Source organism: Thamnophis elegans, chromosome 2 (genome assembly GCF_009769535.1).
Source record: "Thamnophis elegans isolate rThaEle1 chromosome 2, rThaEle1.pri, whole genome shotgun sequence".
NCBI classification, from domain to species: Eukaryota; Metazoa; Chordata; class Lepidosauria; order Squamata; family Colubridae; genus Thamnophis; species Thamnophis elegans.
This window is the reverse complement of record NC_045542.1, coordinates 161,109,476-161,132,655: the sequence shown is the minus strand read 5'-3', so window position 1 is coordinate 161,132,655 and position 23,180 is coordinate 161,109,476. Positions and strand designations below refer to the sequence as shown.

Here is a 23,180-nt window from a genome sequence, read left to right as displayed (position 1 = left end):
AATAAAAAATAATGAAATGAAATGAAAAAAGAATAGGATAGGATAACAGAATTGAAAGGGACCTTGGAGGTATTTATCCAATTAACAGAGTTGGAAGGGACCTTGTAGATCATCTAGTCCAACCCCCCCCCCCCCAAGCAGGAGACCCTACACCATTTCTGACAGATGGCAGTCCAGTCTCTTGAAAGCTTCCGGAGATGCTCCCACCACTCCTGAAAGCAAAAGCCTTGATTGTTGGTTGATTGCTCCCCCCTGTCAGAAAATTTCTCCTTATTTCAAGGTTGAATCTCTCCTTGGTCAGTTTCCATCCATTATTCCTTGTCTGGCCTTCAGGTGCTTTGGAAAATAGCTTGAGCCCTTCTCTGTCTTCTAGTCCAACCCCCAGCTCAAACAGGAGACCCTATAGAGTATCATTTCAGACCAGGGGTTTTCCAATTTCTTATTTAAAAACCTTCAATGATGGCTCACCCACAACATTTCAGGGCCAGCTGCTCCACTGAAAGTTGGAATTGTTCTGTCATGAAATTTCTCCTGGTTTACAGGTTGGATCTCTCCTTCCTAAGTTTCCATCCATTCCTTCTTGTCCTGCTTCAGGTGCTAATAGGTTGATGTTGTGGCCCAGCAGGAGCCGTTGGAGCTGCCACCAGACTCCGACAGCGAGGGGCCCTATGAGTCGGCTCTGGAGGATGTGGAGGACCCTGGACAGGGTGCCGACTCCGAGAAGGGCGCAGAGAGAATGGTTGGCCAACAGGAGGCGCCTGAGCCTTGGACCAGTGGGGAAGAGACAAGGGAGGGTGATCCTGAAGTCGTGCATTGGAGCAGTGGGGAGGAGCCAAGGGAGTTGTTCCTGGATGCCCGGCAACGCCGGGCAGATCAACGTAGAGAGCAGCTACACAGTTACCAAAGATAATTGGACCCAAGTGATTGTAATTCGGCTCCTCTCAAGATAGTATTTAAAGAGAGACTGGGAGAAGCCTGGTTTTGCAGGATTCAACATCATTCCTAACGCTGGAGAAGCTGTTATCTGTCGAAGTCTGAGTTGCTGCCAAGGTTCTTATCTGTTTGTTATGCTTGGCTTTCAGCCACCGAGGTTTTGGTTTCTTGCTAATAAAGTGCTGTGACATTCCAGTTAAGCTTGTCGTCTCGGCATTCGTTACTGGACGGAGGAGGGGGTCAGAACAGGTTGACACCCCCCCTCTTCTTTGTGGCAGCCTCTTAAGAAATTGGAAGACTGCTATCATGCCATCCCTTGAACACATTGTTCAGAATTCATCACTTTACTGCATCTTTTTTTTTTTTTTGGTAGCAATGCAGTTTTGCAATGTGCGGAAGCTGAGAAGACAGCTGAATGGATTTTCCAAAATGCTCCTAGCTAATTTGTGACTTGAATTTACTGGACTTAAATAACAGCCTAGTTATATAGAATTTACCTTGTGGATTCTCACCATGGATGGAACATGCATTAACCATGTTTAATGCGAGACGTGAATTCTACCCTTTGGGTTTTTAACTAGGATAGTAGTCAGGTGTGCTGTGTGAGCCTAGTATTAATCCAGCTAATTCAGCAATTTGGCATTTTAAGGGTGTTTAATACCTAGATCTACCAGTTAGCCTGGGTTCTCAACAGGGGCAATCAACGTTGAAAGGAGCGGGTGGATTTATCGTATTTAACATTTAAAATATTTTTATATTTATGATTTTCATCGTAAGCCAGCCAGAATTGCTTTTCAGAGTGAGATGGGTGGCATATAAATTTAATAAATCTCTAGAGCAGTGTTTCTCAACCTTGGTCACCTGAAGATGCGTGGACTTCAACTCCCAGAATCCCCCAGCCAGTTGGCTAGGGGATTCTGGGAGTTGAATTCCACGCATCTTCAGGTGACCAAGGTTGAGAAACACTGTTCTAGAGTAAGCTAGCAGTGTGTGTGTGTGTGTGTGTGTGCGCGCGCGCGCCCGCACACACACACACACACACACACACAGTACCAGCCATGTATGGTTACGTTGCAATAGAAATTCTAGGTATTTCTTGTAAACTTTCCAGCTTACCAACCACTGATGATAGCCCACTTTTTCTTCCTGCCATTCTTTCTGTGCAACAGACCGCAAATCTCTTGTGGCCACAGAGAATAAGTCTTTGGGGCTGGATAAGGCAGGGGCTTTCCCATAAGGATTTTTTAAAAGTCTCCATCTGCCTGGCTATACTTCTGCAAACTACAATATGAGTTTTCCCCAAATGTACTGCTACTCCTACTTTACTTCCTTTTACGCACATATCTTACCATGATTAGCTATTGCATGCCTTGTTTATTTATTGATGGATCAAATTTGTTGGCCACCCAGGTTACCTTAGGGTAACTCTGATTGGCTTACAAAAAAATAAACAAATTCATGAATGAAGGCAAGTATAGGTGTCCCAGAATAACAATTGCAGGATCCAATCTGGGTCGGTCACCGGAACCTGAGTTTTTCCAAGCTTTGGACTCATGCTGAAGCCCATCCTCAGTGAACTACTCTCTACCTGAATGTATACTTTTGGACTATTCTATGTGTTATATTTATGTGGTGCCTGGTTTTGTGTTGCTTTTTAATTATTAACTGGGGTATTGGTAGCCAGCTGTTGGCTGTTGTTTCCTTGTGCTACCGAGTCCTAAGTACCTGATAATTTAAAAAGTAAATGAATTTAATTTAATGAATTCAACTCGTAGAGATAGAAGCATAAATAAGATACAAGACACAGCCAAATGCAGTGGCCCAATTAAAAGATGGGGAAGGCGGGAGCAGGATGGTGGGGGGAGATGGGATATATTGACAATCAATCAACCACAACTTGTTCACAACCTGAACTCCAGCACTAGAGCAATATCCCTGTGGATGCATTCTCCCACCATGCTTATCTTGATTATTGAATCAATTCATTTTATTTGATCATATTACAGGTAGTCCTCAACTTACAACCCCAATTGAGCCTAACATTTCATTTGTTAAGTGAGTTTTGCCCCATTTTACGACTTTCCATGCCACAGTTGTTAAGTGAATCACTGTAGTTGATCAATTGGTAACCCGGTTGTTAAGTGAATCTGGCTGCTACATCGAGTGTTTGTCAGAAGGATGCAAAGGATGATTTATATGACCTTGGGATGCTACATCTCTGTCATCAACATGAATCAGTTGCCAATTGCCTGAATTTTAATCACATCACCACCGGGATGCTGCAACGGTCATTAGTGTGAATAAACGGTCATAAGTCACATTTTTCAGAGCTGTTGTAACTTTGAACGGTCACTAAAATAACTGTTGTAAGCTGAGAACTCTCTGTATTATAAGAGGGCTGTGAATCAGTTCATCAGGCAGACACCTAAATCTGGCAAGCTGATTGGCCACTGAAACCGAAGGGGATGGATGTTGGGCTCTTAACCAGCTTGAATCATTTTGGTCCTCAAGTTACGAGCACAACTGAGCCCAAAATGTTGCTAAGTCAAACATTTGTTAAGGGAGTTTGCCCCATTTTACGACTTTTCTTGCCACAGTTGTTAAGTGGTTTTTCTTCGAAGATGTTTCGCTTCTCATCCCAGAAGCTTCTTTAGCTCATCATTCAGCTTCTTCGATCTTCTTGGATGAGAGGCTTGCCTCTTGGAAACTGCACCTTTGGGACAACCATAAACTGGAGGACGACTGAAAATCTCCACGAACTTTTAATGAGGAAAGTATCAGCCTAGAAATCACTTGTGGTTTCTAACATCACTTTAGCCATCAAGCCAGCTGGCTGACCTTGGGCCAGTTACTTTCCCTCAGCCCTAGGAAGGAAGAGAAGGAGGGGAGAAGGAGGAGAAATCAAGCGCAAATTTATTTATTTATTTATTTATTTAGTTAGTTAGTTAGTTTGTCACTCATATACAAGATAACAGGAATAAGAATAAACATGAATAAGAATACAGGAAATGGGTACAAATAAATGGGGACATTAGGACAGGGACGGTAGGCATGCTGGTGCGTTTATCCTGCCAAAAAAGTGGCAGGGCTGGTGGTGTCCTTGCTGGCTAGGGAATTCTGGGAGTTGAAGTCCACACATCCTGAAGTTGCCAAGACGAGGAAGCACTGCTCGGTGTTTTTCCCAATAGGCATCAACGCTCTTTCCTTCCGCTGCCTTTATTTCTCTGCCTGGATTTTCTTCTTTTCCTGTTATTGGCCAGCATGTTCAGCTCTTCCACCTTTCTCGTGTGGGGCTTCACCTTGCTGGGGTCCCTCCGCAGAGGTGGGGAAACGATGGCCCCTTTGATGACCTATGGACTTTAACAACTCCCAAAAGTTGTCGTATTTTGTGCTGAATTTGGGATCGGTTTGGTCTTCCCCAAAAGGCCAGAGCCCCGATTCTAGCACAGCTTCATTGAGAAGACGCTGTCCGGTCATGGAGGAGGTTCACGGGTGGGTTAACATCCATGTTCAGCTGGGGTATGATGGCGGGGGGAGGGAAACATCTGGGGCCAAAGGTCTCCACTTGTGTGACTCTCTCAGCAGTGGCAGCTTTCAAGAGTCCTTAAAACTGTATAAAACTACCATTAGAAGACCTCCAAGGTCCCTTTCAGCTTGTTCTGTTCTATTACTATTCTATTCACTTTTATAAATCCTTAGTAAACCCATACCTGGAATATTGTATCCGATTTTGGTCCCCATATTAAAAGAGAATTTGATAACTAGACAGATTATTTGGGTATTAAAGTTTTTTTACCATGTGGAATGGGAAAAAGGAATAATTACCCTTAAGATTAGTTGTTCTGTTTGCTTCACCTAACTAAAACAAATGAAACAGGATATTGGTACCAATACCCCCCTGTGGGGAGGTAAATGAGTAATGAATGTCATGTCTCTGTTTTGGGAGATGATGTACGAGGTTTACATGACAGAGAAGGGGGTCTACATGACACAGGAAAGCCAGGTACTTTGGGATGATCGATAAGTTGTCTAAGAGTATAAAAGACTGTAAACAACTGCCCTTCGGGGGTTCAGATTTTGCTTGATCAATCGCTACTGAATCTTTGCGCAAATAAACCTCTCCCTCTGACAAAGAGCTGGTCTTGTCTCATTTTCTGCTACGACATTACAAAAAAGATGTTGAGACTAGGAAAAAGTGCAGAGAAGAGCAACTAGGATGATTAAAAACCTCGACTGAAGAACAGTTGCGGGAATTGGGATGGCCAGTCTAGAGAAAAGAAGGACTAGGGGTGACGTGATAGCTGTATTCCAATATTTGAGGGGCGTCCGCAAAGAGGAGGGAGGTCAACTTATTTTCCAAAGCACCAGAAGTCAGGACAAGAAGCAATGCATGGAAACTAATCAAGGAGAGAAGCCACCTGGAATTAAGGAGCGAGAACAATTAACTAATGCAGTGGTTCCCAAACTTGGCAACTTTTAAGACTTGTGGACTTCAACTCCCAGAATTCTCCAGCTAGCTCTTCTGGCTGGAGAACTCTGGGAGTTGAAGTCCACAAGTCTTAAAGTTGCCAAGTTTGGGAACCACTGAACTAATGGAGTGGCTTGCCTCCAGAAGTTGTGGGTGCTCCATCATTGGAGACTTTCAGGGAGACAGTAGACAGCCAACTGTCTGAAATGGAATAGGGCTTCCTGCTTGACCAGGGGATTGGACTAGAAGACCTCCAAGATCCCGTCCTAACTCTATATTCTGATTGTAATCGTAGAATTCCTGAGCCAGCATGGGGAAACCATGGCCCCTTTATGACTTGTGGACTTCAACTCCCAGAATTCCTGAGCCAGCGTCGCTCATAAGCATGGCTGGCTCAGGAATTCTGGGAGTTGAAGTCCACAAGTCATAAAGGGGCCATCGTTTCCCCACCTCTATAACTCTATATGGCTCCTCTCCTTGGCACCGTCCCCTCGTCCCGCTTCTTGGGGGTGGCTGCTCCGTTTCCTGGGGACTGCAGAGCCCTACCGCCTCTCCCTTCTCCTCTCAATTTCGAGCTCAAGCGAGGGGCGGGGGGCGCCTTTACGCGCTCCTCTGCCCCGCTGAGGCTCCAAAGGAAAGGGGAAGGGGGAGGCGCCCGCCATGATCCCAAGCCGTCCACGCTTCTCCCGGGAAAGGGGCGGGTTTTAAGGGCATTAAAGGCAGACGAGTTCGGCTGCCTAGAATAGACGGCGGCGGTTTTTTTATGTGTATGTGTGTCTTGTGGGGTGGGTGGGTGGGAGGCGAGCGCGCGCGCACCCTCGGGAAAGAAAAGGACCCCTTTCCTGTTTCTCCGCGCGGCAAGCGGCGCGCGCGCCAGGTGAGCGGGCAGACTTGACAGCCGAGGGAGGGAGGGAAGGTGGAAGGAAGAGCCGCCCGGGGGAACAGCCGTGAGAAGTAATACCCCCCCCCCCCGCTTCCTCAATTCCACCCTGTTCATAATACCCTTCCCGTTCGGGATCTCGGTCCGCTCAGCCCGTTCCGGCTGGTCCCGGCTCTGACCCGTTGCAACCCCGTCGGGCGGCCTCCCTCGACCCGGTTCTTGGACGGCCCTTCACCACCCACCAGTGTCCGCTGTGAATGCGACGCCCGTCGGGTCCCAAACAGGAGGGGATCCGTTGGGAGGGAAGGAATTAGGAACGGGCAAATGCCTGGCTGTAATTGCACGCCTGCACACACGTATACGCACCCGCACACGTGTAAGTGCAAGCCTTGGTAAGGCCGCGCCTGGAGCACGGGAAACCCTCGACTTACAACACTTCGTTTAGTGGCCGTCCAAAGTTACAACGGGCCTGGAAAAGGTGACTTTTTTTCCCACCCGTTGCATCATTTCCCAGGCGCACTGTGATTGACGTTTGCATGCTTGATACAACTGACTCGCATGTATGACGGTTGCAGTGCCCCGGGGGTCACTGTGGTGACCTTCCAACAAGCCCAAGTCAATGGAGAAGCCAGATTCACTTAAGTGCCCTGCTGCTAGTTTTAACGACGGCAGCGATTCACTTAACAGCTGTGGCAAGAAAGTTCATAAAATGGAGGCTAAACTCACTGTCTCACTTAGCGATATAAATTCCAGGCTCCATTGCGGTCGTAAGTTGAGGACTATCTCAGCTTAGGGTTGACTCAGCCTTCCATCCTTCTGAGGTGGGTAAAATGAGGACCCAAAATTTTGGGCGGGGGGCAATATATGCTGACTCTATAAACCACTTAGGGCTGTAAAGTGGTATATAAATCTAAGTGCTATTTATTGCTAGCGCTGTCTGTACTGCATTCGGTTTTGATCCCCACATTACAAATAAAGAAGTTGAGACTTTGGGAGGAAAAATGTGCAAAGAAGAGCAACTAAAATGATCAAAGGCCTGGAGGCTAAAACATACGAAGAACAGTTGCAGGATTTGGGTTTGGCTAATCTAGAGAAAAGAAGGACTGAGAAGGACAACATTAACAATTGTAAGATGGCCACACTAAGTCTTGTTTCCCTGTTGAGGAAGTCTGGCTCTTTGGCACCTCTTGTGATAATCCGTGGTTTGTTTAACTAGGTTTGCTGAATGAACTACCTTGTAGAGTTTGCAAAATAGATCCGTGTCAAGCACCATATCGGTTGAGGTGATCTGCAAACACTGTGCATCAGAGCGGTCTGGCCAACTTTTTTGACTTTGTATCTGAAAATATGCAAAGTGGCTCACTTAATTTGAGCTGCCTACCTTAGCTTTCTGCCATAGAGGTTTTTACAATGGCAGCTGGGATCTTCTTAATAGAAGAGGATTCTTTATTGGCCAAGTGTGATCGGACATCGCAAGGAATTTGTCTCCGGTGCAAAAGCTCTCCGTCGACATACAAGCAACCATTGATAAATCAGCATCAGAATCGTAAAATAATTTCTGCCTCTTCAGTGATTTATGTACTGCAGAGTTTAGAAGCTGGGAGGAGGGAGGAAATATTCTTTCTTTTTGGATGGATTTTTATCCTGCCTTTTCTCCACAAGCTCCAAAAGATTGCCTTTTGTTGTATTGCCACAACATGCTTGTGAGGTAGTCTGAACTGAAGGAGTTGCCCCAAACCATCCAATTTTCCTTGCTAAAAATGAACCTGAACTTGGCTATTCTTCTTCCCCCGATCAACTTTCCCCAACGGGTACCCGGTTGGACTTCGACTCCCAGAATCCCTAGCCATTCTAAGTGCTCCCAGCAGAGCATTCTGGGAGTTGAAATCCAGCACAGATGGTAGAAAATTGGAGAAAAACTGCTTTTATTCTCCGAAGATGCTATTAGACAACTCAACCAAGCGTCTGAGCATTCCAGACAGGCTTCCCCTCGGTGGAATTATGCTTTCTTCGCTCCCTTTGGATGACTTTTTTATTCTGAATTTGTACAGTATCTCTTTTTTTTTAAAAAAGCTTTTTTACAAACATATCAATGCGTGAATAGTAGGGCACCCGGAGTCCTTCGGGATTGGGCGGGCATATAAATGTGTCTAATAAATAAAATAAATCAATAAATAAATGCATTCTAATATAAACAAAACTAATAGCATTAGTCATAGTTATTACTTTCAACCAACTTATATCTTTCTAATGGCAATACCCTGTCTTCCCAAAAATAAGACCTCCCAGAATAAGCCCAATCAGGCTTTTGAGTGCATGCGCTAAATAAGCCCTCCCCTGAAAATAAGACCTCCCCCAAAATATTGCAACACAGCAGCAGCCATGAGGTGACCCCGCTCGCCATTTCCTGCACCTAAAAAATAGTAAGACCTCCCTAAAAATAAGACCAAATGCTTATTTTGGAGGGTTCAAAAGAAACTAAGACGCTCTCTTATTTTCAGAGAAACATGGTACATATTTATATAAAGTTGCAATCTGTCATTATTTGATTATTCCATTTTTCTCTTCTTATTGCTCTTATTTTATTATATAAAGGTGTATACGCTAATATTCCTCTTTTCTCTTATTTCTAATCTCTTATACTACTTTATAATCATGTCATCCTTTTAAAAAAAACATTTTCTTTCTATCCTACCTAACTTTTAGTCATGTCACCTACAAAGAAAAGTAAGGGAAGAGAGAGACAAAGGGAAGCAAATCAAAACACCACCAAAAGCGAAAAATCATCTATCCATCATCTCTTGCCCCGCTCCAGTACTTTAACAGTACTGTGCTTTTTAAAAAAACTTTTTTGAGTCAAAAAGAGAAAAACCTCTTTTGAGATAGGAAAACAGTGTCACAGAAAAAAAATTAAAATAAGAGTTCTTCCGTGGGGCATGCTGGAGGATTATCCAGCAACATGGCTTGAAATAATGGATCACATCTTAAAAGTGCTTAGTGTTGATAAATGTACGGTGGTGAAGGTGGATTGCCTTGAACTCCTGAAGAAGTGGGAGATAAATGAAATAAACGCGAATGTTTTCTATGGAGATTCTCCGTCATCCAGGTCACGGCTGCCCCAAGGGTGTTTTTTTCAAGAGGCAACTGGACTTTCTGTTTTTTCTTTGAAGTCTTTTCGCTTCTCATCAAAGAAGCTTCTTTAGTTCAAGTAAAAAACAAAAATAAAGAAACCAGTTGCCTCTTGAAATAGCACCTTTGGGACAAGTAAACGTTATTTGAAGTTCTTAATGTTCTGATCCCCCTCTTGGTACACCAAGGCACTCCAAGACAAGATTACTGCTAGACGATTTATTCACAGTAAATCAACACACTGACCAGACCTTGGCAGCAATCCAGACTTCCAAGATAAGAAATATACACAAGAGCTTCTCCAGTGTTGGTAATGAAGTTGAATCCTGCAAACAGCCTCCTCCCAAAGTCTCTCCTTATATACTCTCTTGAGAGGAGCCTAATTACAACTACCTGGGTCCAATTATCTCCTGTATCTGTGTAGTTATTCTCTGCGTCTATCTGCCCGCCGTTGCCTGGCATCCAGGACCAACTCCCTTGTCTCCTCCCCACTGCTCCAAGACTTGACGTCAGGGACAAATTCCCTTTGGCTTTCACCGCTGCTCCATGCCTCAGGTGCCTCCTGGTGGCCAACCAGCCTCTCTGGTCCCTGCTCGGAGTCGGAACCCTGTCCAGGGTCCTCCACATTTTCCAGAGCCAACTCATAGGGTCCCTCGCTGTCAGAGTCTGTTTGCAGCTCCTGCTGGGCCACAACACCTTAATATGTGTTATTTGAAGTTCTGTGTGTTCTCCACTGCTGGAGGTTTTTAAGAAGAGGCTATACAGAATCTGGAGGATGGGTTGACTGATTTTCCTTCCCGTTGCAGAGGGTTGAATTGAAATTCTGGTTGGGTGAAATTCTGGAAGTTGAGATCCACATACCTTAAAATTGTTGAGGTTGAAAAACGCCAGTTTACACGATCTTAGTGGCCCCTTCCAACTCCCCAATTCAATAATTCTACCTTTTTCCTTCATGGACGATAAAAAAAATAGAACAAGTGAGTTTGCAAATGATTCTTATCATAGACTTTATTTTACCAACCTAACTTTCCACTCCATCATCCAGGTTCCAGTGGCGTATGCACACACAGCTTAAAAATACATCCAGTCAACCTTGGGTGGGAATTCTAGAGAGTGAAGCATTCAGGACTCCCGCCGGAAGACCAACACTAATTGGGAACTACAGCACAACCACTTTCAGGAACCGGCAAAAGGACACAAAATGGTAATTATCACCTGACTTCTCTTTTAAGCTTCAATCCTAATTTTTAACATTGCGTATCAGTCTTTGTTTATTCAAGGCAACATACAGAATGCTCTGTCTTCCCATTTTCTCCCCCACAACAATCTTGGTTAGGTTGAATGTGAGTGGGCCAGAATCTCCCCTGCCGTGGTGGCGCAGTGGTTAGAATGTGGTACTGCAGCAGTGGTGGGATTCAGCCAGTTCGCACCTATTCGGGAGAACTGGTTGTTAACTTTCTAAGCAGTTCAGAAAACCGGTTGTTGGAAGAAATCTCCTTTTGTTTTTTCCCAACTTTACAGGGCTAATCCTGTAAGGAAGGCGGGAAGGAAACATTCTGGTGTTGTTTCTAGCCTCATCTTGATTGCCCTGCTTACAGAAACTGCCTCTCTGGCTAACCTTTATTACATTATAGCAGCTAAGGCAAAGCACCCATCGACATGAGTGACATTGAGTTCGCCATGCCCACCCAGTCACATGATCACCGAGCCATGCCTACCCAGCTGGTCATTAGGGCAGAGAACTGGTTGTTAAACAATTGGAATCCCACCACTGTACTGCAGGCTACTTCTGCTGACTGCCAGCTGCCTGCAGTTGGGCAGTTCAAATCTCACCAGGCTCAAGGTTGACTCAGCCTTCCATCCTTCCGAGATTGATAAAAGGAGGACCCAGATAGTTGGGGAAATACACTGACTCTGCAAACCACTTAGAGAGGGCCGTAAAGGACTGTGAAGCGGTATCAGTGGTGGGTTTCAAAAATTGTTCGAACCTACTCTGTGGGTGTGGCCTCCTTTGTGGGAGTGGCTTGCTGCCCATGTGACTGGATGGGAGTGGCTTGCCGCCCATGTGACCGGATATGAAGATGCCGCCGACACTTGTCAGAACCACCTTAAATTACCTCACACACAGCACTGGCATGCATAAGAATATGATGTAAACTTGTTTTTTAAAAGGCATCTTTGGTTTGCGTTAAAACAACTTCAACACACGCAATGTTCTGATTGCACCACAAACGCAGTAGTCATCCTTACCTTTCACAGAGGCACTGAGTTTTATAAATATGAGCATGATAGTGTAGAATAATCATATCCAAGGACCAGTGGTGGGTTTCAAAAAAATTTGGAACCTCTTCTGTAGGTGTGGTCTGCTTTCCGGGTCCACTGGTGGAACCTCTTCTAGCCGGTTCGGTAGATTTGATGAACCGGTTCTACCTACCGAATAGGTGCGAACTGATAGAAACCCACCTCTGAGCGGTATATAAGTCTAAATGCTATTGCTAAATAATCTGTGGCTGAGATGGAAAGTAAAATTGGGTTCTTCCTGTCCTAATCTGATCCCTCAATTGTTGCCGCCCAGTGGCAAATCTGAACATATCTACCTTTAAAAAAATAAATAAATAAATAAAGTTAATTATGTTCTTAAGTGAAGGTCAACCTTGCTGGCTGAACTTAGGTAGTTTTGCGGGAGATTCTCATTGATTTCTTCTGCAATCTCTTTTCACATCCCACAGCTCTGGGTTCCCAGGGCTCCCCATCCAATTGGTAGCTGGATGCGACCCAGCTTCACTTCCACCCTCTAAACCGGCCTCCCAAAACTTCTGCCAGCTCATTCAGATTACAGGTAGTCCTCGACTTAACGACCACAGAGCTCAGCCCGAAATCTATGTTGCGAAGCGAGAAATTTGCCTAGTGGGTTCTGCCGCCCCCCCCCCCCCCGTGTTACGACTTTTCTCGCCACGTTCATTAAGCAAATCACTGCGGCGATTAAATTAGTCACACGGTCGTTAAGCGAATCTGGCTTCCCCATTGACTTTGCTCGTCAGAAGGTCGACCAAAGGGATGATGTGACTCCCCCCCCCCCCCCCCCGGGACACTGCAACCGTCATAAATGCAAGTCAGTTATCAAAGCATGTAAATCTGGTGACTGTGGGGATGCTGGCATGGTCCTAAGGATGAGAAACGGTCATAAAGTCACCTTTTGCAGTGCCGTTGTAACTTCGATAACTGAATGAACCACCATAAGTTGAGGACCATCTGTATGTCACCAAATCATCACGTCTTCCCCTGTCTCTTTTGCAGCCCCCCCCCCCTCCCGTGGCCAAAAATCATGCAGCAAATTTAGTCTGGTCCCGAAACGAAGTTGCCCGATAGCAATAGTGCTTAGACATAAACTCCTTCATAGTGCTTTCCCAGAGTTTTTTTAATTTTTTATTCTCTTACATACCATTTTAAGTATACATTCACATAGTTGCTATTCTTCTATACATTTATCATTCTCATACATTTGTTATTTCATTTAATAGGTTATAATATACAATTTGGGTTGCTTTATTTACCATCCCTTCTTCCTGTTGTAACACCACCTTCATTTTCCCTTTCTTTTCTCCCTTCCCTTCTCTACTTTCTTCCTTCTTCCTCTCCTTCCCCTTCCTTCTTCCCTTGCCTTTTTCCCACTCCTCCTCTTCCTCTTCCCCTTCCTACTTTTACAGCCCTCTCTAAGTGGTTTACAGAGTCAGTCTATTCCCCCCCCCCCCCAAAAAAAAAACAATCTGGGTCCTAATTTTACCCACCTCGGAAGGATGGAAGGCTGAGTCAACCTTGAGCCCAGTGAGATTTGAATTGCCAATCTGCAGCTAGCAGTCAGCTGAAGTAGCCTGCAGTGCTGCACTCTAACCACTGCGCCACCGTGGCTCTTAACCTGATTCCGGGTTTAAGTAGAGGGTGCAAAGGAGGTCTTTAGCGCTGGCTGACTTTCTCTGTCCTTGTAGGAGTCCAGAAGTCCAGATTGCCCCAACGCCACCCAGTCTTTTTGGGACTCTGAATTGGGACTGTTGCGTGTCATTGTCAAGGAGGAAGATGACAGTGAAGAGGCCCTTCCATCAGGTGAACAGGAATAACACAATTTGGGGAGGGAGAACCGAGGGGTCTTGAATGTCCTTGAAATCCCTTCCTAGGCCAGGCTTAGCTTTGGCTCCCTTGTTGGTTCTGTGGTCAATAGTGCACAATAGTAATTCTCGGCAGCTGGGATGTTCATTCTGTGACATCACAACAGCTCAGTCACAGTGTCTGGGACTCAAACGTACAACCACAATTGATGTTCTAACCTAGGCTTCCCCAAAGAGCATGAGGCAGAGTCCTGGTCCCAACAAAAACCCCTTTTATTAAACGAAAGTGAATTCCTCTCATTCACATTCAGCAAAGGCCTGGCAAACAGTCTTTCAAAGGAATATTTATGACCACAGACCTTATCTATCTTGGAAAGCTGCCATGTACTGTAAATATTTCCCAAATGAGGTTCTGTGGAAGGAAAGACCGGGCACAGAGTCTCTGAGATTCACGGACAGATCTTCACACTCCTGAAACGAATCTAACAACCGAACGAACCAATTGATTCCTGCAAAAGCCCACTCCCCTTTCGCTCCTCTTTGATTTCCGATTGGAGGGGCCATTCACCTTCCACCTGTGGCTTTACTCCCAAGTCGACCCTGATTTCTGAGTTGTTCTTTTCTTCAGGCAGCTCTGCGCATGCACACACTGGGAACAGGCTCCAGCTGTTCCTCTGCCTCACATTTGTCTAGCTCTGGAGGCACTGATCACTGCCAGACGGTCATGGCCCCCTCTCTGCCTCCGATGCAGAGCCCTCGTCCGAGCCTTCCCCAGCCTCCAGGACTGGTCCATGCTCCTCCCCAACCTCCTCACTGTCCTACTCTGCTGTCGGGTTCTGCTGGCTGCTGGTGGGCCACAACAATTGAGCCCAAAATTTCTGTTGTGAATTGAGACATTTGTTGAGTGAGTTTTGCCCCATTTTATGACCTTTCTTGCCACAGTGGCTAAGTGAATCACTGCGGTGGATAAGTTGGCAGCCAGGTTGTTAAGGGAACTTAGCTTTCCCATCAATTTGCTTGTCAGAAAGTCGCAAAAGGGGATCCCGTGGGCCTGGGACCACAACAGTGGTCGTAAGTACGAATCAGTTGACCAGCAGCTGGATTTTGATCATGTGATCCTGCAAAGATTGTAACTGTGAAAAATAGTCCTAAATCCCTTTTTTTCCAGCGCCATCGTAACTTTGAATGGTTACTAAATGATCTGGTGTAAGTCAAGATCTACCTCAGGGGTGAAATCCATCAGGTTCTGACAGATTCTAGAGCACTGTTTCTCAACCTTGGCTACTTGAAGATGTCTAGACTTCAACTCCCAGAATTCCCTAGCCAGCGAGTAAATACGACCTCTGGCTGGCCCTGCCCCCATCTATTCACTGCCTCCTGAGTCTCAGCTGATCGGGAGGGAATGGAAATTTTGCAATATCCTTCCCCTGCCATGCCCACCAAGCCACGCCCACCAAGCCACGCCCACAGAACCGGTAGTAAAAAAAATTACATCTCACCACTGGTCTACCTGCACGGTAAAGAAGGGGCCAGATTTTCATCTCATGGAAAGTATGTTCAGGTCGTCCTTGAAGTACGACCAGAGTTAGGATTGGAATGTCCATCGCTAAAGAATGATGTTTTTAAGTGAACGGGGTAATTGTTAAGCAAATCCAGCTACTCCCACTGAACTTGCTTGTCAGAGACCTCTGGGGAAGATTTTTAAGTGTGCTTAATACTGTTTGTCAAAGATGAGCCTGAAATATTTTACAATCTTTTTTTTTCCCCTCCTGAAGACGACTGGACGGCAAGATCAACCACCGAGGCGGGTTTCCTCCCCGAAAGCTTCACTTCAGAGCATCAGCTGAAACGTTCACCGCGAAGTTCCCCAGACAATAATTTCCCTCCAGTGGAAGTGGGTGAGTGCAGGGGTGAAACCCAGCAGGTTCTGACAGGTTTTGGAGAACCGGTAATGGAAATTTTGAATAGTTCAAAGAACCGGTAGCAGAAATTTTGAATAGTTCAAAGAACCGGTAGCGGAAATTTTGAATAGTTCAAAGAACCGGTAGCGGAAATTTTGAATAGTTCAAAGAACCGGTAGCGGAAATTTTGAATAGTTCAAAGAACCGGTAGCGGAAATTTTGAATAGTTCAAAGAACCGGTAGCGGAAATTTTGAATAGTTCAAAGAACCGGTAGCGGAAATTTTGAATAGTTCAAAGAACCGGTAGCGAAAATTTTGAATAGTTCAAAGAACTGGTAGCGGAAATTTTGAATAGTTCAAAGAACCAGTAGCGAAAATTTTGAATAGTTCAAAGAACCGGTAGTGGAAATTTTGAATAGTTCAAAGAACCGGTAGTGGAAATTTTGAATAGTTCAAAGAACCGGTAGTGGAAATTTTGAATAGTTCAAAGAACTGGTAGCGGAAATTTTGAATAGTTCAAAGAACCAGTAGCGGAAATTTTGAATAGTTTGGAGAACCCCCAAATGCCACCTCTGGCTGGCCTCAGGGTGGGGTGGGAATGGAGATTTTGCAGTATCCTTCTGCCACGCCCACCAAGCCACGCCCACCAAGCCGTACCACGCCCACCAAGCCACGCCCACATAACTGGTAGTAAAAAAAAATGAATATCATCACTGAGTCAGTGTAATATCTACCCTCTTGTGAGCATTTCCCTGAGGTCAGCTCTCTATCCCAGGGAACTCATTCTCATGTCCAAGTTTGAAAATTACCTCTAGAGCCAGCAAGACTCAACAGAAGAAGCCGGGTAGAATAGAATAAAAACAGAAATAATAGAAACAGAAATAATCGAAATGGGAATGAAAATGCGGTGGGGTGGGATGGGATAGTTGGAAGGGACCTTGGAGGTCTTCTAGTCCAACCCTTTTCCTGATTAGGCAGGAAACTCTACACCCTTGATGGCGAACCTATGCCATGGGTCCCGGAAGTGGCACGCAGAGCCATCTCTTCGGGCACGTGCGCCGTCACCCGATGCTCTTCCTGGTTCCGGCGCACAGGCCAGCTGGTCTTAACGCGTGAGGGACGGCCAGAAACCGGAAGATTGTCTTTTGGGCACGTGCATGTGCACCGGGCGGCTGCTCTTCTGGTTTCCGGCACACGTGCACGAGCTCCCATTTCGGTACTCGGTGCCGAAAAGATTCGCCAGCACTGCCTTATCCCATGTTCGGTAGTAATAGTTGGATTTTTCCAATTGGATTGCATCTTGGATTAAGGCCAGTGTAGTTTGTTCTTGATTCAGAATGGTTGTGAAACTGATCACGGTGTGGGATGAGATGCCTACAGTTCAGGGGTGGGTTCCTGCCAGTTCTAACCTCTTCTATAGAAGAGGTTCCACAAATCTACCATGCCGTTTAGAACCGGTTCCAGCTCCCTTCCCCCGCCCGTCCGCACCATGCTTGCCCCGCCTGCCACTCACTGATTGGCTGGCTCACCAATCGCCCTGCCCGCCTCTAAGAGTCCTATCTTAACCTTAAAGTCTTAAAGCTGTCAAGTTTGAACACCCCTGGGGGGGGGGGTTCTAAAGGGTTAGGGATGCAAGGGTCTTGTAACTTGACAGCTTTAAGACTTGCACACTTCAATGCCAGAGTTCCTGAGCCAACATGACTGAAAAAGGAATTCTGGGAGTTGAAGTCCACAAGTCTTAAAGCTATCAAGTTTGAACACCTCTGGGTTTTTTTTCTAAAGGGTTAGGGGTGCGAGGGTCTTGTAACTTGACAGCTTTAAGACTTGCGTGCTTCAAATGCCAGAGTTTCTGAGCCAACATTTTGGTTGCTAAGCAAGAGCGTTGTTAAGTGAGTTTCACCACATTTTACAAGTTGGCCATGCCCACCAGGTCACATGACTGCCAAGCCACTCCCACTCAGTCACATGGCCGGCAAGCCACTCCTACCCGGTCACATGGCCGGCAAGCCGCTCCCACAAAGCAGGCCACACCTACAGAAGAGTTTCTAAAAAAATTTGAAACCCACCACTGCTACAGTTCCAGCCGCAGTTCTGGAAGGTAGCTTAGCGATCAAATCTTTGCTTGAGAGTTCATATACAGGATAGTCCTTGACATGTGACTGTAATGGACCTCACCCATTACAGGGTAACAGTCATGACAAACCCAATTTTATTACCTTTCTTGCAGTAGTTGTTAAAGAAATGACTACCCTAGAGGAAATGGCCTTGAAGGACAGAAGGAGGAGGAGGTCAGATAAGGGGGACATGAGCCGTGGCCAGGAAAGTAATTTGAGAAAATGTTTCAGGCAAGCCCCTCCCTGGTTCTTAAAAAGATAAAAGCGGGGGAGGGAAGCACAGTCAAGACTTTCCAATAGCAATAGCAATAGCAGTTAGACTTATATACCGCTTCATAGGGCTTTCAGCCCTCTCTAAGTGGTTTACAGAGTTAGCATATTGCCCCCAACAACAATCCGGGTCCTCATTTCACCCACCTCGGAAGGATGGAAGGCTGAGTCAACCCTGAGCCGGTGAGATTTGAACAGCCGAACTGCAGAACTGCAGTCAGCTGAAGTAGCCTACAGTGCTGCATTTAACCACTGCGCCACCTCGGCTCTATAAAGATTATATTGCTGAGGGTCCTTGGTGCTCTCTGAGCTTGGCTGTTTTTTTGCAGACGTTTCATTACCCAACTAGGTAACATCATCATCAAGGATTTAACAGATTTAACAGATGACTTAACAGATTAACAGAGTTGGAAGGGACCTTTTAGGCCATCTAGTCCAACCTCACTCCCAAGTGTAACACCCTACTCCATTTCTGGCAGATGGCGGTCCAGTCTCTCCTTGAAAGCCTCCAGTGATGAAGCTCCCACAACCTCCGATGGCAAAAGCTGTTCTATTGGTTGATTGCTCTCCCTGTCAGAAAGTTCCTCCTTATTTCCAGGTTGAATCTCTTCTTGTTCGTTTCCCATCCATTATTCCTTGTCTGGCCTTCAGGTGCTTTGCAAAATAGGTTGATCTCCTTCCTCTCTGTGGCAGCCCCTCAAATATTGGAAGACTGCTATTGTGTCTCCCCTGGCCCTTCTCTTCTCTAGACTAGCCATGCCCAGTTCCTGCAACCGTTCATCGTATGTTTTAGCCTCCAGGCCCCTCATCATCCTGGTTGCTCTTCTCTGCACTCTTTCTAAGGTCTCCACATCTTTTTTATAGTGTGGTGACCAAAACTGGATGCAGTACTCTAGGTGTGGCCTTACTAAGGCTTTAGAGAGTGGTATTAGTACCTCACTTGGTCTTGATTCTATCCCTCTGTTAATGTAATTTAGGATTGCATTAGGATGATGAAAACATCTGCAAGAAAACCACCATGCTCGGAGACACCAAGGGCTCCTCATTTCAACCCTGTGCTACAAATATTCTCCTTTACGGGATTCTGTTACTTTAACGGTTCTCCTGGCGTTTACAGGGTTGGCTTTTTAATTCTGGTTATCTGCCAAGGGCCAAAAGCCCAACCATTTCCCAGGCTCCTCTAAGATATTTTCTTTTCCTCCCTGTGTTCCCGCAGAAACCATCCAGATTAAGGAGGAACCCGCCGAGGTGTCTGTAACGATACTCGAGCATCCGAACGCCGAAGGGACGAGTGCGAACAAGTGTGCCCTGTGTGGGAAGACCTTCAGTTGCAAGTCGGACCTCACCAGGCACCAGAGGACTCACACGGGCGAGAAGCCCTTCCGGTGTTTCGAGTGCGGGAAAAGCTTCAGTCGAGGCGATTATCTGATCTTGCACCAAAAGCTTCACCGGGGGGAGAAGCCGTACAAGTGCTCGGAGTGCGGCAAGGGCTTCTACCGAAGCACCCGGCTCATCTCCCACAAAAGGGTCCACCTGGCCGAGAAACTCTACAAATGTTTCCGTTGCGGGAAGAGCTTCGGCGACGAGGCCAAGCTCGCCCAACACAAGCAGGCCAAGCACACGAACGAGAGGCCGCACACCTGTGCCGAGTGCGGCAAGAGCTTCCGCCGGAGCACCCACCTCACCAGGCACCAGAAGATTCACACCCGCAAAGCCCGCTACCGCTGCCTGCAGTGCGAGAAGACCTTCACTTGTCGAAAGCACCTCCTGTCCCACGAACGGACGCACACGGGGGACAAGCCGTACAAATGCCTGGATTGCGGCAAGAGGTTCAGCTTCAGCGGGAACCTGGCCTCGCACCTGAGGATGCACACGGGGGAGAAGCCCTACCTGTGCCTGGAGTGTGGGAAGAGTTTCAGCCGGAGCGCACACCTCACTTTGCACCAGAGGACCCACACCGGGGAGAAGCCATACACCTGCCTGGAGTGTGGGAGGGCCTTCAGCCAGAGCAGCAACCTCACTTCGCATCAGCGCATCCACACGGGGGAGAAGCCCTACGAGTGTCCCGTCTGCGGGAAACAGTTCTCGCGGGGCGACTCGCTGGTCTCGCACCAGAGGATCCATGCCGCGGAAATAGTCTAATCCGGGGTTCAAAGGGCATTTGGCGCAATGGGGTGTGTGTGTCTCTCTGCAGTGAGCTTCAATTGCGAAGGGGGGAAAAATGGGAAAGAAAGCTGACTCTTGCTTCATGTCAATTAATCAAGTGTGTTTCAGAAGCTTCTTCGTTGTCACCTTTGGAGATCCTCGAAGATCGTGGTTGTCCCAGAGGCGGGGGTTGGGTGTGTAATTCTCAAAATCTTGTTGGTTGTACAAGGGGGGCATGCTATATTTTTTGTCTCTTCCTACCAGGTTGTATGTCATCTATGGCAACGGATGAGACTGGCTCATTGGCCCACAAGCCATTTTGCAATTCCAGGGGATTTAAAAGACAAACAAACCAACATCCTGATGTTACAAACCAACATCCCGATGTTACGCACAATCTAAACTTGGAACGATGCATGTTAAAAGGGCTTTTAATTACCACATTTTTCAGCCTATAAGACACAGTTTTGCCTCCCAAAAGGGGGTGAAAATGTCTGTGCGTCTTAGAGACCGAATATTACCAAAGCTCCGCCCAGCTGCCAGCCATTTTTTGGCCTCTGCACAACCCATTTTTCAGGCCTTTGTTCGGCCGGTTTTCGGGGCTTTTTTCGGCCCCGTTTTTGAGGCTTTTTTCATCCTTTTTTTGAGAGCTTTTTGGGGCTGTTTAAAAAGAAAACGGCTGGAAAAAAGCCTCAAAAACAGCTTTTTTGGTAACTATTATTGCTTTGTTCTTAAGAGAAGATCTGTGGGTGATAATTTGCAAAATCCTCCTTATTAATCTTGAAGGAAGAACCCGGAGGTGATTGCTGGGTTTTTGTGGAGAGTGATGAACTTGGTTGAAAATAGGGAATAAAACATTACCTTTGTGGATTATATATATATCCAAGAGGTGGGATTGAACAATTTTAGCAACCCAGTTGCTGGGTGGGCGTGGCCATCTCAGCCTCCTCACGGGGAGAGGGTGTTTTCGGTCTTCCCAGGCTCTTGAGTCTTGCGTCAAGAAATGGGCCTGTTTCTGCGAGTTCTGGGAGGCCTGTTTTTCGCCTTCCCAGAGCTTCCACGCGGGCTCTGTACTTACCTGGCATAGTGAAGGGGCTGTGTAGAGACTCCTGGGAGGGGTGGGATAGGCAGGCCAGGGCCAACCAGTCCTTGCAACAAGTGGTTCGGCGAACCAGATGCAAAATTAGAATCCAGTTCGCCCAAACCTGTCCAAACCAGCCGAATCCCATCCCTATAATATATTCCCACCGTCTTTCCAAGGAGACCGAAACGAGACATCCCTTTCTCCTGCTTTCTGTTTTTTTTGTGTGTTTTTTTTGTTAAATCTCCCACAACATCCCTGACAAGGCAGGCCAGTTACGGAGAGAAAAGGGGACTGGCAGTAAGGCGCTTTCTTTTCGGAAATGGTTGTGGGAATTCCTTGCTTTCTTGGCCCCACACTGCCATTCTAATCTCCATGTGAATCCAACCTTGATTTTGAGATCCTTTTACCCTCCTGGAAAGGAATGAATTTGAATCCAAGCCATAAGAGTTGAAAGGGACCTCAGAGGTCATTGAGTCTGACCCCCTGGCTCTTAAGCTCTGTTGGAACATCTCTTGACAGGCAACCCTCCAGCCTCTAAAGGCCTCCAGTGAGGGAGACCCCACTGTTTGGAGGGGTTGTGTGTGGAGGGTATTCCACTGCCTGACAGGAGGAGGGGAGGCTGTGATCCCATAAAGCGAACTGTGAAGGGAATGTCTCTTCGAATATGGCACCACCATTGGGTCAATTCTAAGTAACATTTCTAGCTTCCAAAGATCGGGAAACCCATCCTGTTCCCTCCCTGTCCTCCATTTCATTTCCTTTCTTCTTTCCCCTATTCAGCAACCCACAGCTCTGGAGCTGCATGTGGCTCTTTCATCCCTCTGCTGTGGCTCCCCGTTGCTCAAAATATGCATCACAACCGCCAATGTGTGATACCCATCGACATGCGATTTATTGAGCGTTTTGACCTCCGGTCGGCCAACCATGGATAAATCCAAGAAAAAGAAAAGTTTCAGAAAGCAACGGAATGTTTAATTCAAATACCTACGCTAGTTCTGTGGCCACTCAGGAAATAGTCAGGCATGGGAAGGGTTTTGTGGCTCCCGGTGTTTTCTGTGGAAAACTGGTCCGAATGGCTCTTTGAGGGTTTAACGTTGCTGACCCCTGTCCTAGTGCTCAAGGCATCCAACATGGTTCTCTTCTTGCACCAACAGTTGTGCCAGGAAGACCAGGGTGGGAAGAAAGAAGTGGTTGTGAACTTTATGGTTAAGAATTTCATCCTGGATTCCCCCCCCGCCACCCTCCCCCAGAAAAAAACACACTAGAAATGTCAGCAAGTCTCATCTAATGTTTCTAGAACTGTGATCCGCAAAGCATTTGAAGGTGTTTTCGGAGTGGATCCCACAGCCCAATAAAAAAAAGGATTGGTTTTGAATCAGGTTCTTCAGTGGGGGGGGGGGGGGAAATATTCTTGCCATGACCGATGGAGGCAGATGTGAAAAACCAGGTTGTGGGGAATCAGTCATGGAAAAAATTCAACAATCTCAGGCCCTAAGACTCAACATATTGGCTCTAAAAAGACCATGTCTACACATTTCATGTCCGTTTGAAGAACGCCGGGGGCGTTTAGCAATCCGTCTTTATACTGCGATGTTAATCCCGTGTTATTTCACTACAAGGAAGGGGCTGGACTAGATGATCTCCAGAATCCCTTCCGTTCTCTGAAACCTATTATCCCACTTCTTCCTCCATGCTGTTTAGACAAAACAAAGTTCCAGGGGACTTCCCTGGTTTTATTATATTATATAGGTTATATAATTCTTGTAATTGTATTCTATTATCTATCCTGATGGCAGAGCTCTATGGAATGAAGCGCTTTAAATTTGTAACATTTCACTGATCTTAACAGCTTTTCTCTAAACCGTGTACTTAATGAATTGATAAATAAAACGGAATCTCAACATGGCCAGTTTGGGGGACTATTTTTGCCCGATCCTAAAATGATTTAACTTGTTACCTGCCCTGGGGACCCAGTGATTGTTAGCATGCAGTATTGCAAGTTAACTCTTCCCACTGCCAGGAGTTCGATTCTGACTGGCTCAAGGTTGGCTCAGCCTTCCATCCTTCCGAGGTTGGTAAAATGAGGACCAAGATTGTTGAGGGCAATGTGCTGACGCTTTAAACCGCTTAGAGCAGGGGTGTCAAACTCGATT

General features: G+C 46.3%; 1 protein-coding gene across 1 annotated transcript in view; it reads left to right on the top strand.

The window, feature by feature from the left end:
* Positions 1 to 22,936, top strand: part of LOC116502485 (zinc finger protein 184-like) — a 30,972-nt gene extending 8,036 nt beyond the window's left edge. The window contains exons 6-9 of the mRNA XM_032208365.1: positions 10,530 to 10,614; positions 13,397 to 13,511; positions 15,289 to 15,411; positions 19,015 to 22,936. Coding sequence (XP_032064256.1) covers positions 10,530 to 10,614; positions 13,397 to 13,511; positions 15,289 to 15,411; positions 19,015 to 19,940 — 1,249 coding nt within the window. The 3' untranslated portion in view covers positions 19,941 to 22,936. The remainder of the gene's footprint in view (positions 1 to 10,529; positions 10,615 to 13,396; positions 13,512 to 15,288; positions 15,412 to 19,014) is intronic.
* The last annotated feature ends 244 nt before the right edge of the window (positions 22,937 to 23,180 follow it).